This window comes from Megalobrama amblycephala, linkage group LG10, assembly GCF_018812025.1.
Source record: "Megalobrama amblycephala isolate DHTTF-2021 linkage group LG10, ASM1881202v1, whole genome shotgun sequence".
Lineage (NCBI taxonomy): Eukaryota > Metazoa > Chordata > Actinopteri > Cypriniformes > Xenocyprididae > Megalobrama > Megalobrama amblycephala.
The window spans coordinates 14,814,812-14,828,692 of NC_063053.1; the positions used below are offsets into that span (position 1 = coordinate 14,814,812).

Sequence of the window (13,881 nt, forward strand, 5' to 3'; positions counted from 1 at the left end):
AAAAATGTGAGTTTAAAGAGAAGTTAAATACTCACGAGATGTGCTGTCTGACAGCCAGCTATCTGTGTGTGATTAAGATGTGTGCGCTTAGAAAATTATAAATTAGAAGTTTAAACTGATATAGTTTTAAAACGCATGCAGAAAATAAAGTTTTATGATGAAGAAGAACTGCACTGTCTGTTAGCGTGACCGTGATATACTGTAGATGATAATCAAAACCAAGCAGATGTCTTTTTAGTATCCTCAGGAAGGCAGGAACTGGAAAGGGGGCGGAGAGCAGAAGCTCATTTGCATTTAAAGGCGCATGCATGAAAACAGCTTGTTTTTGGTTACACTCAGAAATGAGTATTTACAACATGGATTTATAAATAACCTGTGAGGTATTTTGAGCTGAAACTTCACAGAGACATTCTGGGGACACCTGGGACTTAAATTACCTCTTGTAAAAAGGGGCATATTAGGTCCCCTTTAAAGGTTACAATAACAACAAAGCCCAAATTACTAAATTCAGTTGCTATTTATTTTTAGATATAATAATCAACACTCAAATAAAAAAGCATGTAAATTGCACATAAGGCAGGTTTTGCATTAGCTTCTAAATCTAATTATAAAGTTAATTTTCTACTCCAATTCATTTTTGAAATATAATAATTTACACTGTTACTGTCATAACTTGTTTTCATGATAAATTTATTTAAACATACATTAAGTAATCAAGACATTACTAACAGGTAAATATAAAAAATAGGCTAATATAGTTCATATACGAAATTCTCCCCTGTATATATATATATATATATATATATATATATATATATATATATAAAACAGTACATGGACTCTCTAATTATGATCAGAAACAATGATCTGTTTAGGTGCGTTTTCAACATCCAAAAGGTCACTATCTTACTCTGTTTTATTGTCCTTATAGTAAAGACCATGAAAAATGCGTTTTAAAAAGTTTCACAAAAAAAAACATATTATATCTAAAGTGAATTTAGAGGGGCTGCTGGCTAAGAATATTGTGGCAATACATCAGAAAAAGTGATGAACACTGAACATGAGCAGACAGTGATGAAGTGACACTGTTATAAAGGGAATTTGATGCACCATTTTATACAAGAGCACTTTTTCTTACAATGGCAGCATTTATTGATGACTTAAGATTTGTTGTTATCATGGGCATTAGACAATCCTCAGCAGCCCAAATCTGATTGCAATGTGTAAGACTCTATAATGTTGTTGTAAAACAACAGAGGGTGAAAAAAAAAAAATGTTGAGGGCCAAGTGTTCTCAATGACCGCTGATCTGCTATGTGACTGAAATGTTAGTTGCTGCCCCAAGGCAGTTACTAGATAGCTCATCATCTGGGTAGTATTACTTGAATCCCCATTGGAAATGAACTCATTATGTTATGCCTCATTCAAGCATGGACTCCTGGATCGTTTTGAAGATCCCTTTTGGCATTTGGTACATGTTATAATATCTCTGAAAGCAGCGGAGCCCAACCACTGACCCCTAACATCGATTAGACACATGAGTGGCTACAGTGCCCTACAGAAACAGGTGTAGACTCTCACATCTTTTTTAATTGTTTCTGACAAACTTCAAAAAAAAAGAAAAAAAGTGAAAGCTGTAAAAATATGCTTGATCGACGGCTGACACAGATTTAATTTTAAACCAAAAAAGAATTTTTCATTCTCTCATTGTAACTGGTTTTGTGCATTATGAGAAAAACCAACTTACTTTCGAATGTTTTTTTATTGACTGTGAGGTAACTGAGGCAACCATCTAGGAAGCAAGCAGTGTGAGAGACCAACAGTATTGCCTTTTCTCTCCTTATTACAGTTTAATTTTGTTGGGAAACTGCTGGGGCCCAGGGGCAATTCCATGAAAAGATTACAAGAGGAAACAGGAGCAAAGATGTCCATCCTCGGCAAGGGTTCAATGAGGGATAAAGGCAAGGTAAGGCAACTCTTTTTTTTCTCCCCGTGTACTGAATAAATTTAATGTTTCATTAATACTTTGGGAATTGTTATTACTGACATCGACTTTTTTGTAAACATAAATGCCATAACTAAACCAGCATATTTTCAGATATTAAACACCTAACCTGACTGCTTATTAAGTAAAGCAAACTATCTTTTTGATCAAACTATCTTTGTGATTAAAAACTATATTTGAACTGCGTTAAATCATTTGTTGATTTTTGTCTATAAGAAACTAAAATAGCTTCTATGGAGCCTATTTGTACTGCATACAAAAAAATAAATCTTGCTTTTATGACATTAAAAGTGAGACAAGTAATTTTTATGAGATAAAAAGTCATTAATATGATATTTAAAAAGAATTAAAAAGTCATACTTATTATTAAAAAATGTTGACATCTATAATTATGACAATATCAATAATAACAAGTGTTAACTGTTGAATAATTCATAATTATGAGTTTTTTCGTAATGACTCATAACTATGTCTTAGTATTTCATAACTTTGACTTTTTATCTTATAATTATTTCCTAGTATGTCATATTTTTTTACATTTTATGTAATTATGATTTATCAAAGCATGATTTTTTCCCCCTATGTGGAGGAAATGGGCTTCTATAAGCTTGTACATGCTATGCACACTGCATTTATTCCAGGACAGAGTGCTTTATCCCTTAAATCCTGTAAACCTTTCATTTCTGTGAGTCTAACAAGCATCAGAGCTGACAGAGCAAAGTGTGAGATGATGATGAGACTGAAGATCATTACCTGCAGTATATGTCCTCATATAGTGGTGGAACTGCTGTTTTTAGCATTTACTGATGTTGTACATTCTTGAAAAGAGAAATATTTATCACAAACAATATCACAAATAATACCGCACTGACCTGTGTAAAGAAGCACATAGTATGACTAGCAGTCTAGCACAATAACTGAATGATATTTGCTTAAAAGAGCAGTTTACAAATTTCATTCATTTCGCCCATAAGTGAGTGGGTAAATGATTAAACATTGACTTGCAAATTGTGTAATTTGGCTGAAAACAAAGCCTGTTCTCTGTCATTCAGCTCAAAAGCCATGAGACATAAAATGGTTTGAGCACAGTTTTCTTTCTTGTGTTGACATAATTCCTAGTGAAACAGAAAGATGGGGATATATAGAAGGGCTTTAGTTCGGATATTGCAACAGTGGCGTATCATCTTGGTATGCAGAGTATGCACGTGCATATGGGCCCTGCCCACGTGCACCCCAATTTTTGTGACTGCATGGACAGTGAGTGTACAACAGCCCATGCGAGAGTGAATTGAGTGCTTGGAAACAAAAGTCCACTAGACAGTGCGCACACTCTGAATGCATCTTTCTATGCTCAGGGCCAAGGAGTATACTTTCAAAGGCTCGCACGCACGTCTGCAAAACGTCCACAGTGAATTATACCCGGGCCTAAAATTTAGGGCATCCCCCATCTCATACACCAATGAAAGATCTTTGTTACAACCTGTGTACATATGTGTACATATTGTAATCAATCAATAAAGAAAATCAATAAGAAGCTGAATAAATGCCACTACAAAATGGTCAATGCCATGTTTTAGCGATGAACTATTGGATTTGACCGGTATTTGCTTCTCTGTTCTTTTTAAAGTGGGTTTCTGAAACTTATTCATGCAGTTTGGCTGTTGGAATAATTTAATACTGTAGAACAGTATTTTAAATGAGTTGCATATAGGCCTATGCTTTTCTGAAAGAAAAAAAAGGCTACATTTGCACATTTTACGATATTGCACAAGATGTGAATAAATGTATCTCGTGCACTCACTGAGGTGCATACTTTTTATTCAACAAAATAAATTGCACATAAAACGCAATGGAAACATATTTAGAGATGAAACTCCTTGTAAATTTATTAGGAATAAAAGATCTCTGTTACAATAATTAATTCATAACTGGAATAATCTTCGGACCCATCTGAAATGATGCTGTGATCATTCTGAAATTCCAAAGCCAGAGTCGAATTGGTCAAATACAAACGTGGACTCTGCGAAAAGCCACTTTTAAAATAGATCCGCAATGTAAAGTCATAATGATGGAGCAGCGCATATACTGTGGTGCTGTTGTCATTCCTAGAAATGTTTTTACCATTTTTGTCCGCATATTTTAAAGTGATAATATCTTATTCATATTAAAGTCCTGGGACTCATTCGCAAAACATTCGCCCGGAGCACACCAAGCCAACAGTTTTCTTAGTGTGTTCCGCACCGTCGGCTGAAGTTGGTCCTCCGGCTTTTTTTCTGTCAATTCGACATGTTGAATCGACGTCAGAGCTCGTCGGTCAGTCGGGCCATCTGATCATTTTGATTGGCTGTTCGGCTACTGCAACCTGTTGGTACAGAAAAGCATTTATTCTTATGCAGGCGCAGAATGGACATTCCACAAAATTCATATTTTGATTTCATTGGGTCTTTGAATGTTCATATGACAACTCCTCAGACTTCACAATAATCATGTTAACACCTTAACAGACTTATGTTTTGTTTTGGAAAAAAAAATGATCAGTGTTTGGAGGATCAACAATATCTCTAGGTTATAAAGGAGCTGTTCACAATATGGATCTTTCTCAGTGGATCTGTTTTAAACATGTGCTTTGGATTGAGCGGTGGTGAGTGAAATGTTCAGCCAAACAGCTGCCCTAAGAGACATGCTGGTCATTTACCTAGCCAGAGAATCGTTCCAAATGTAATATTTCTCGGTTTGCTGCTCCTGTCATCTCATAATAGACCTTCCTGAATTCCCCAGTTCAATAAATTGTTCATTTTAATGTCATTTTATTGAATGTAACTCAATGTAATTGAATTAAAAACATTCATATCAAACAAATATTAGTTTTCTTTCATGTAGAGTATAAAATAGAATAATGCATTAAGCGAGTATGTGTGCTGCAGTGATTTTTACCACTGTTTAGGGGTGTTGTTAAGCACAACTGAAGCATGGAGACTTGGCATATCATTATAGCATTCAGTTGATGCGTGCATATTTACAACAGTGTTGAATGTTGTTCAACCAAGAACGGTAATTTTTTTTAATGATGCAAATATAAGAATTTAACTGAAGAATTGTTTCTGAAGATTTCTACAAAGTCACCAGAAAATCTCTGTAAATGCATTTACAGTTACCTGAGAGTGTAGGATGAATTATTTACACAAAAGCTGCTTTGTCCTCATTTGGTCTCTGAAAAGTGTTTGAACTTGTTAGAGGAATGAAATGTAGTACACAGTGCAAAACCCTTGCCTTGTTCACATAGCACCTGCAATCTGTTTTAACCAGGTGCTACAAATATGCTTTAGCGCTGTGATTCTTTTCAGCACAAAAAACTCCATTCTATATAAATTAAGCTCTATAAATTGTGCCAGTTGTTTTATTTTTATCTCCTCTTTTGCATGCACACATAGATACATGTATGTGTCTGTGTATTTGTGGCCTTGCATCCATTGATACATTTGCATCTTAGCAATCACATTGTGCACACAGTCCCAATTTTACCATTATCTGATTTACATAATTCCTTAAGTGAATTGTGTGCTCAAGCAATGAAGATAGCAAACAAATAAAAGATGCTTTTAAGGCCGTAATCCTTTCTTAATGAATTCCCCCTCAGATTTTAAACATATGCATCACTGCAATAATTTCATAGAAACAAACCAGACCAATGTCTTATGGTCTTACATTGTTATATTGTTAAATGCTAAAAGGGTTTCCAAAAGAAACAAAAGAGACAGGAATATGCATTGTTGTTTTTTTTTTTTTTCCAAATAGCTGTGTGGGAAGTTTCTACAAGCAGAGTGTTGTTTTTTAAGTTTTATAAACACACGTTTCACCGGAATTTCACACTCTTTTAACAATGCAGATGAACTGTGGTCTGAAATCTATTTAAATTTATGGCAGAACTCAAACGAGACTGTTGGATTGTTTTAAATCCCAAAGGCAATCATTAATGCAAACATATTCCATTATAAAGAGTCACCTTGAGCTGGTACAGGTTTGTTATACATATGAAATTAAGAGTCTGCCTTGCATCTTTATGGCCATAGATTTGTCTGTGCAGTATCTGAGAGTCCTGCTGAGGTCTTCTTATAAAAGAACTCTCTACATCCAGGGTTTAGCAAAGCAAAAAATATTGCATTCGGAATGATTCCATGGGCAGGTAAAAGGACAGCATGCGTCTGAGGGCAGGAAATTGGCTGAAACAAAAATTAATTTCAGGAAATTACATTCACCACCATGCAGAAAGACATTTTGTGTACCTCAAATCTTAATCTGGGGATATATACAAATGATATAGCACAAAAATTGAACACATATCCTTAATTTTTTATGTAAGTAAAATAAAATCCAGTGTTTATTATGGCCAACAGCACTGTCTTTTAGGAGTAGATTTTGTTTAGCTTAAGCTTTTGTTTGAACGTTTCAAAACTGAGCTCTTTAACTCCATAGGGGTACTGGATAACTGTCAAGCTTATAAGTGTCAGATTCACTATTTGTACTTTACTGGGAATAAATATGAGGAACCCTTCATTTTGTCATATTTGAAAAGGATTCTACTGTGCTTAGACATGCTTACTTGAGTGCCTTTTGAAATGAATCCTGGGAGACAGACCTACCTTTTGAAACAACAGAACATTTTCTTCATGGATTGACATGAAAGGAAAGTTAAAGCTTTCAGACTTGAAACAGAACAAATGTCATCTGACGAACAGTTTTCCAGAAAACTGGAAATGAGCGGCAGACTTTTCACCATCTCCTACCTCCTCCTCTGTCTGTCTGTCCATTTTTAAGTCAATCTGGAGACACCCACAGTGCCAGCGCCTACACAGATATATTTGTGTCTACTCACAAAATTACCATCTGATCCATCTCATCTGCACAGTTCGTCAGCTCGTGTATACCGGAGCCCAACAAAATATCATTGCACCTCTCAGAAATGTTATGAAAGCTTAAGTGTCTCCTGACCTTTTGTCCATGCAAAGCATGATGGAAAAAGTGCTTGGGTCACTTTGACATGATAGAGAGACGGCATCGGTAAGTGTTTATTAAAGCTGAAGGGGCTACAAGGGCCCGCATCAGTGATCAGGCTTCTGTGAATGCCCCCCTACATCAAAGCCCTCCTGTCTTTAAGAAGAAGCCACAGCCAAACGGTAATCAACATAAAACAGAAATGTTGGCTGCCGTAATTACAAGCTTTCTGAAGTTTCAAGTTTTGTGAAGAGCCACAGAACACCTTCAGCAATCAGAGAGAATTGAGAAACTGAATACATCTGTGAAATATCACCCTTTTCTGTTCTTTCGATGACAGGATTTAATCAGAAAGGTGACAGTGTCAATTTATTTCTGACAAAAAGCCCTTGGGTAGGTTTAGGCATTATGATTTGCAGTATCTACGTACCCATTATCTCTGTTACAGAGTAAGGGTGTCGATAGGTTCCATTATTCACCAGAAAAAAAGTCTGTGACATTTTGTCAAAATACATTACAAGAACATCATCTCAAAAAGAGCTTCTTTTATAAGGGGATAATTCACCTAAAAATGACGGTTCTGTCACCTTCATGTTGTTCCAAACCTGTGTGACTTTATTTCTTATGTGGAACAAAAAGATATTTTGAAAAATGTCTTCTTTTTTTTTTGTCTTTACAATGAAAACCAATGTGGTCTAGTGTTTCAATCAATCAATCAATCAATCAATCAGTCAGTCAGTAGGTCAGTCAGTCAGTCAGTCAGTCAGTCAATGTCATTTCAATCAATCAGTCAGTCAGTCAGTAGGTCAGTCAGTCAGTCAATGTCGTTTCAATCAATCAGTCAATCAATCATTGTTCCACAAAAGTCATTCAGGTTCTAAAAGACATACATGTAAGTAAATGATGACCAAATTTTCATTTTTGGGCGAACTATCCCTTTAATGCCTTTCCAGTTCACTCTCAGTTCAAAATATGCATAATATGGTTTGGGGGAAGAAAAGCACTCTTTATTTAATTCATTAATGATATGATTAATTCTTCACACAGAATTCCTGACTTGATGCTTTTCCATTTCTAGGAGGAAGAGCTGAGAAAAAGTGGAGAGGCGAAATACGCCCATTTGAGCAATGATCTTCATGTTTTAATTGAAGTTTTTGCACCACCTGGAGAAGCCTATTCCCGCATGAGCCATGCCCTGGAGGAGATTAAAAAATTCCTTGTTCCAGTAAGTTTATATACTTGAATTCCTTGAAAGAGATGGTGAGCTGGAAGCCAAGATGAGATGAGTGCACCAACTAATACTGAACTCTAGTGCTCTCCTACATGCATAAATTTGCCTATGTTTATTGCAAGGGAAAAAAGAGATGTGCATTTGATTAAATATATACATTGGAGATCAGCCTAACAAAATTGGATGTTTAATGTGTTGGAATTGGCTGAAAATGCTGCTAGTTTCTGATAGTATCTTATCAAAATTAATTTCACCCTAGGTTATGAATTTTCTTTTTAATTTTGTTTCTTATGTATAACCACCATTTTAAAGTTTGGGTCATTATGATTGACATTCCAACTCATGGAAATGTATCACGGTTTCCACAAAGCAACACAACCATTTTCCACTGTGATAATAATAAGAAATATTTATTTAGCAGCAAATCAGCATATTAGAATGATTTCTGAAGGATCTGGGGTAATGATACTGAAAATTCTGCTTTTTCATTACAGGAATAAATTACATTTTAACATTACATTAAAGGTGCCATAGAACGTCTTTTTAAAAGATGTAATATAAGTCTAAGGTGTCCCCTGAATGTGTCTGTGAAGTTTCAGCTCAAAATACCCCATTTATTAATTTTTTTAACTGCCTATTTTGGGGCATCATTAAATAAGCGCCGATTCAGGCTGCGCGGCCCCTTTAAATTCTCCTGCTCCCCTCCCACGGAGCTCGCGCTTGCCTTAAACTGCATAAACAAAGTTCACACAGCTAATATTACCCTCAAAATGGATCTTTACAAAGTGTTCGTCATGCAACATGTCTAATCGCGTAAGTATGGTATTTATTTGGATGTTTACATTTGATTCTGAATGAGTTTGATAGTGCTCCGTGGCTAATGGCTAATGCTACACTGTTGGAGAGATTTATAAAGAATGAAGTTGTGTTTATGAATTATTCAGACTGCAAGTGTTTAAAAAATGAAAATAACGACAGTCTTGTCTCCGTGAATACAGTAATAAACGATGGTAACTTTAACCACATTTAACAGTACATTAGCAACATGCTAACGAAACATTTAGAAACACAATTTACAAATATCACTAAAAATATCATGTAATCATGGATCATGTCAGTTATTATTGCTCCATCTGCCATTTTTCGCTATTGTTCTTGCTTGCTTACCTGCATAAAGTCTGTTGATTCGGCTGTGCTGCTCCAGACGTTACTGCCTGCCCTTGTCTAATGCCTTGAACATGAGCTGGCATATGCAAATATTGGGGGCGTACATATTAATGATCCCGACTGTTACGTAACAGTTGGTGTTATGTTGAGATTCGCCTGTTCTTCGGAGGTCTTTTAAACAAATGAGATTTATATAAGAAGGAGGAAACAATGGAGTTTGAGACTCACTGTATGTCATTTCCATGTACTGAACTCTTGTTATTCAACTATCCCAAGGTAAATTCAATTTTTTAATTCTAGGGCACCTTTAAAATACAGAATTATTTTAAATTGTAATACTATTTCACAATAATACTGTTTTTACCTTATTTTTATCAAATAAATGCAATCTTGGTGAGCATATGAGACTTGTTTCAAAAACATTAAAAACAAATCTTACCGAGACCCAAACTTTTGAACAGTAGTGTATATACACTAGCTTGCTTGTTAGCAATGTAAATAATGAGTCATATTCAACAGAAAAAAGCCAGTCCTGGAGCTCTCAAAGGTGATTAATGTGTCAAATGAATATCTCTATAAAGTCTAGACTATAAATATTAATGTAGCAGTATGAAGTCTTGGCCTCAGGAAGGAAGCATTCAAGGAGAGATTCCCTATATTCACCTCTCCCACCCTGGACTTTATGCAGGCTCTTAGCCTCTTGGGCCACATCTTTGCATCATCCATAGCTCTGATCTGGTCACATCCTCCATATGTATTTCTGTAAGTGGTGTTTCATGTGTTATCTTTATGCCCACTGTGGAATACCAAGCAGATCATTTTTCATTCTCAATAGCTCTGTTCCAGAACATAGTGAGACACCTCTGTAGGCAAGCTTCTGACATAATTATGATGCCTCCCTTTTTAGCCCAATTTTAAGGAACAGTGTATATCCATTTCAGTTAGGATGCTGCCATAAAAGCAGCTGCATATGTAGGCAGCTCATTAGGGTTTGAAGCTAATGTCTTGACGTCTTTCCTTCTTTGAATGTGTTTATACATTTATCTTTGTCAGAAAGCTTGATTCCTGTCAGGATTAAAGGAGTGTGCTGGCATCTCAAGATGGTGCACTTTGAAGTGTTAATAGTATCCAGGCAGCCATGTGAATTAATATATTTCTTGATATTTCATAGTGTTTGTTTTATAGAGACATGACATTACAAATTCACTACATGGCCCCTTTTGTAATTAACAATTTTGCTAGGCCCCTTATTTCCATTGAAAACGAACCTTAATGCTATGGCACACATGACATTCTAGTGAATTGTGTGCTTCTGACTTTGTTGCAATAGCTTTGGGAAGCACTTTTCTGTTCCAGCATCACTTGTGATTCGACTGATCTGCACCAAGGTCAGACCTGAACACCTATTAAAAACCACTGAGATGAAATGGAACACAGACTGTGAGCCAGACCACCTCACTCAACATCATTACCTGCCATTAGGGATGCTGGATAGGAGAAAATCCCAGCATCCATGTTTTAACATCTGCTGGAAAACCTTCCCAGAAAAGTGAAAGTTGTTAGCAAGGGGAGACCTAAATCCCAAATGATGCCTGTGGTTATGAAATTAAATGCTCAACAAGCACATATTTTTAATGTTTTTGAAAGACGTCTTATGCTCACCAAGCATAAATTTTATTTGATAAAAAAATTACAGTAAAACAGTAATATTGTAAAGTCTTATTACAATTTTAAAGGTACACTAAGTAACTTTTTTATAATTTAAATGAGTGAGAACATCATGAATCCGTCTTCCAAACCGTGTTTTCGTCTTTTCCTGAATCACTATGGTACACCTATAATAAGTTTTTATATTTGGACTATTTTAGACCGGGCAGGTGTAATGTAACAAAGTAATACTAGTAATAGTAAAAGTAAAAAAGTATTTTTGGAAGAATCTGTACTTTACTTGAGTTTTTATATTTCTGTCAACTTTTACTTTTACTCCACTACATTTCCTAAATAAAATGTATACTTTTACTCTGATACATTTTCCCAAAGCATTTTCGTTACTTACTACAAAATAAAGTCGGAAGAACACAGACTGCAAGCAAGCAAACAAGTGCTCGCACAACCACAGTTGATTTCATTTCCCGGGTTGCGTCTGTTGCAGTAGCGGCTGAGAAGAGTGTGTTATCATTATACAGTACGAGAGCGGCCTCTAGAGGTAAAATAAAAACTATCACTGATGCCTCGTGGAGTTTGTTTTGACATGTGACGTGAGGCTGCGCGCTGCACAGAGCGGGACACTTCAAAAACGGATTTAAAACATAGATAACAATACGGTATGTTATACAGTGTACACTACAGTACATGTTTTCATATCATTATAAAGTAATTAGTTTGTTGACTAGATGCTGCATTAGTGGAGAACAGTTGTATGTTTTCCATTGAGGCTTAGAGGATGCTAACATTATTAGTACCTCAAGCGGTTAAAACAATATGATAAAAACACAATCTTTTTAATGTCATGATTGTTACCATTCATTTGCATTAGTTTATATCCATTTGTTTGCTGAAATTTAAATATTTAAACTGTATCCTTATCATGCAGCGACAGAAACATAAAAAATCAGAAATTAATTCAATGTATTTTTTTTTTTAAAGTACATTTAATAAAAAAAAAAAAAAACTTTTTATACTTAAGTACAAAAAATATCACATACTCTAAAACTTTTACTCAAGTAATATCCTAAACAGTGACTTTAACTTTTTCTTCTACCAAAGTAATTTTCGGGTAAGATATCTATACTTTTACTCAAGTATGGCTTTCGAGTACTTTATCCACCACTGCAGTACCTGCGTGGCTCTTCATATACATAATCAGCTACAATGTTCTTCCATAAGATGCATGCAGTTTTGTTTATTAACCGCTAGAGCGCCAAAAGTTACATGGTGTACCTTTTTCTGATGTCATATATTTTACAATGTAATTTATTCTTGTGATGACAAAGCTAAATTTTCAGCAGCCATTACTCCTTCAAAAATCTTTCTAATATGCATTCTCATAAGTAACATTTTTTATTATTATTATCAATATTGAAAACCATTGAGCTGCTTAATATTTTGTGGAAACCATTTGTAATGGTTATTTGATAAATAGACAGTCATTTGAAATTGAAATATTTTGTAACATTTCTTCTGCCACATTTAATGCGGCATTAAATGTGTGCTTGTCCGGGTACTTTTGGCCATATGGTGTAATTTCAGTTAATCACTTCAAACATTTTACTGTCTAGTTTAGACAATAGACCATAAATACTTTGAGGATGATTTGCTTGTAAATCTATATCATTCTCATACAATAAAGCTGCACACAGAATACATGTAGCTCTGGATTAAATCCCACTATGAATTGTGAAGTCCCATTGAATGAATTTTATAATTCCAGTTTAGCTGTGGTTAACATAGTATAAATGTGTCTTTAAAAAAAAGAAACAAACAAAACGCCTTTGCATCCTAGACTACTGATAGGCCCAAGCCTTTGTTGATAAGGCCTACAGAAAGCCCATTATGTGAATACGATTACGCAACCTCACACATCGCCACAGGAAAAGAGTGAATCATGCAAAACGCAGCATCTTTAGTAGGTGTGAGTGGGTTCTCCTCAGCTGCAACACTGTACGTCTATTGACTGTAGTCTCATTAAGAGGGAAACTGGGTAGATTTTGTAGGAGGAAGTCTTTTTCATATACCATTAATACAGAGATGATGTAGAGACTCATATGGAGACTGAGAAGCAAAAACAAGTTCTTTCTATTTTTTTCAGCTTGACCGGCTGACTGTCCACAATTTGACCTGGTGTTTCTAAGACTCCCTGTTTATATCCCGAATCAATGCATTACCGCTGTTATTAAATCTGATTCAGAACATAATTAGCTTCACCACGAGACACTCTACATAATGAATCCATCAGAATGCTCATTACATCTGATGAGTATAAAATACATTTCTGTCTGTCTGTGTGTTGCCCTAATTTCTCAAGGCAAGGAATGCAGTCAGACTGTTTAGGTGCTATGACACGGGCTGCCGTGGCAACAGGGAAAACCTAGCTAGTGCTGATCCAAGCACAAACTCCACACACTTCACCTTACTTACCCACACCTCCCACCTTTCAACTTGGTGCAGAAGCTATCAAAATTCCTGGGTCTTGGATTTCTTTGGTGATTGTCTCTGTAGCTACTAAGATGATCTTCAGAGGACTGTGTGGACTGATCGCCCCCTTGTCTCATTCGTCCTATTTCCAAAAGTTTTACCATTTAGCACTGTGGCTGCTTGGTCAACAACTGTGGATGGATATTTATGTAGTGCTTTAGTTCAAATTGTAACCCCTCTAACCAGGTCCTACCCGCCCCGCTCTGCACGGGCCTCGAACCTAGGTTTCCGGCGTGGGAGTCGGACGCTCTAACAAGGAGGCTAAAGGCTGCAACCCCTAGCGTCAATCACTA

The 13,881-nt window shown here is 35.8% G+C and overlaps 2 protein-coding genes across 9 annotated transcripts in view; one reads left to right on the forward strand and one right to left on the reverse strand.

The window, feature by feature from the left end:
• si:dkey-103j14.5 (isoaspartyl peptidase/L-asparaginase) overlaps window positions 1-255 on the reverse strand; it is a 67,956-nt gene extending 67,701 nt beyond the window's left edge. The window contains exon 1 of the mRNA XM_048204778.1: window positions 36-255. The gene's annotated coding sequence lies outside the window, so the exon portion shown is untranslated. The remainder of the gene's footprint in view (window positions 1-35) is intronic.
• Window positions 1-13,881, forward strand: part of khdrbs2 (KH domain containing, RNA binding, signal transduction associated 2) — a 78,994-nt gene that overhangs the window by 35,244 nt on the left and 29,869 nt on the right. For all 8 annotated transcript variants that reach the window (XM_048204782.1, XM_048204781.1, XM_048204783.1 and 5 more), the window contains exons 3-4: window positions 1,849-1,965; window positions 8,075-8,221. In XM_048204782.1, coding sequence (XP_048060739.1) covers window positions 1,849-1,965; window positions 8,075-8,221 — 264 coding nt within the window. The remainder of the gene's footprint in view (window positions 1-1,848; window positions 1,966-8,074; window positions 8,222-13,881) is intronic.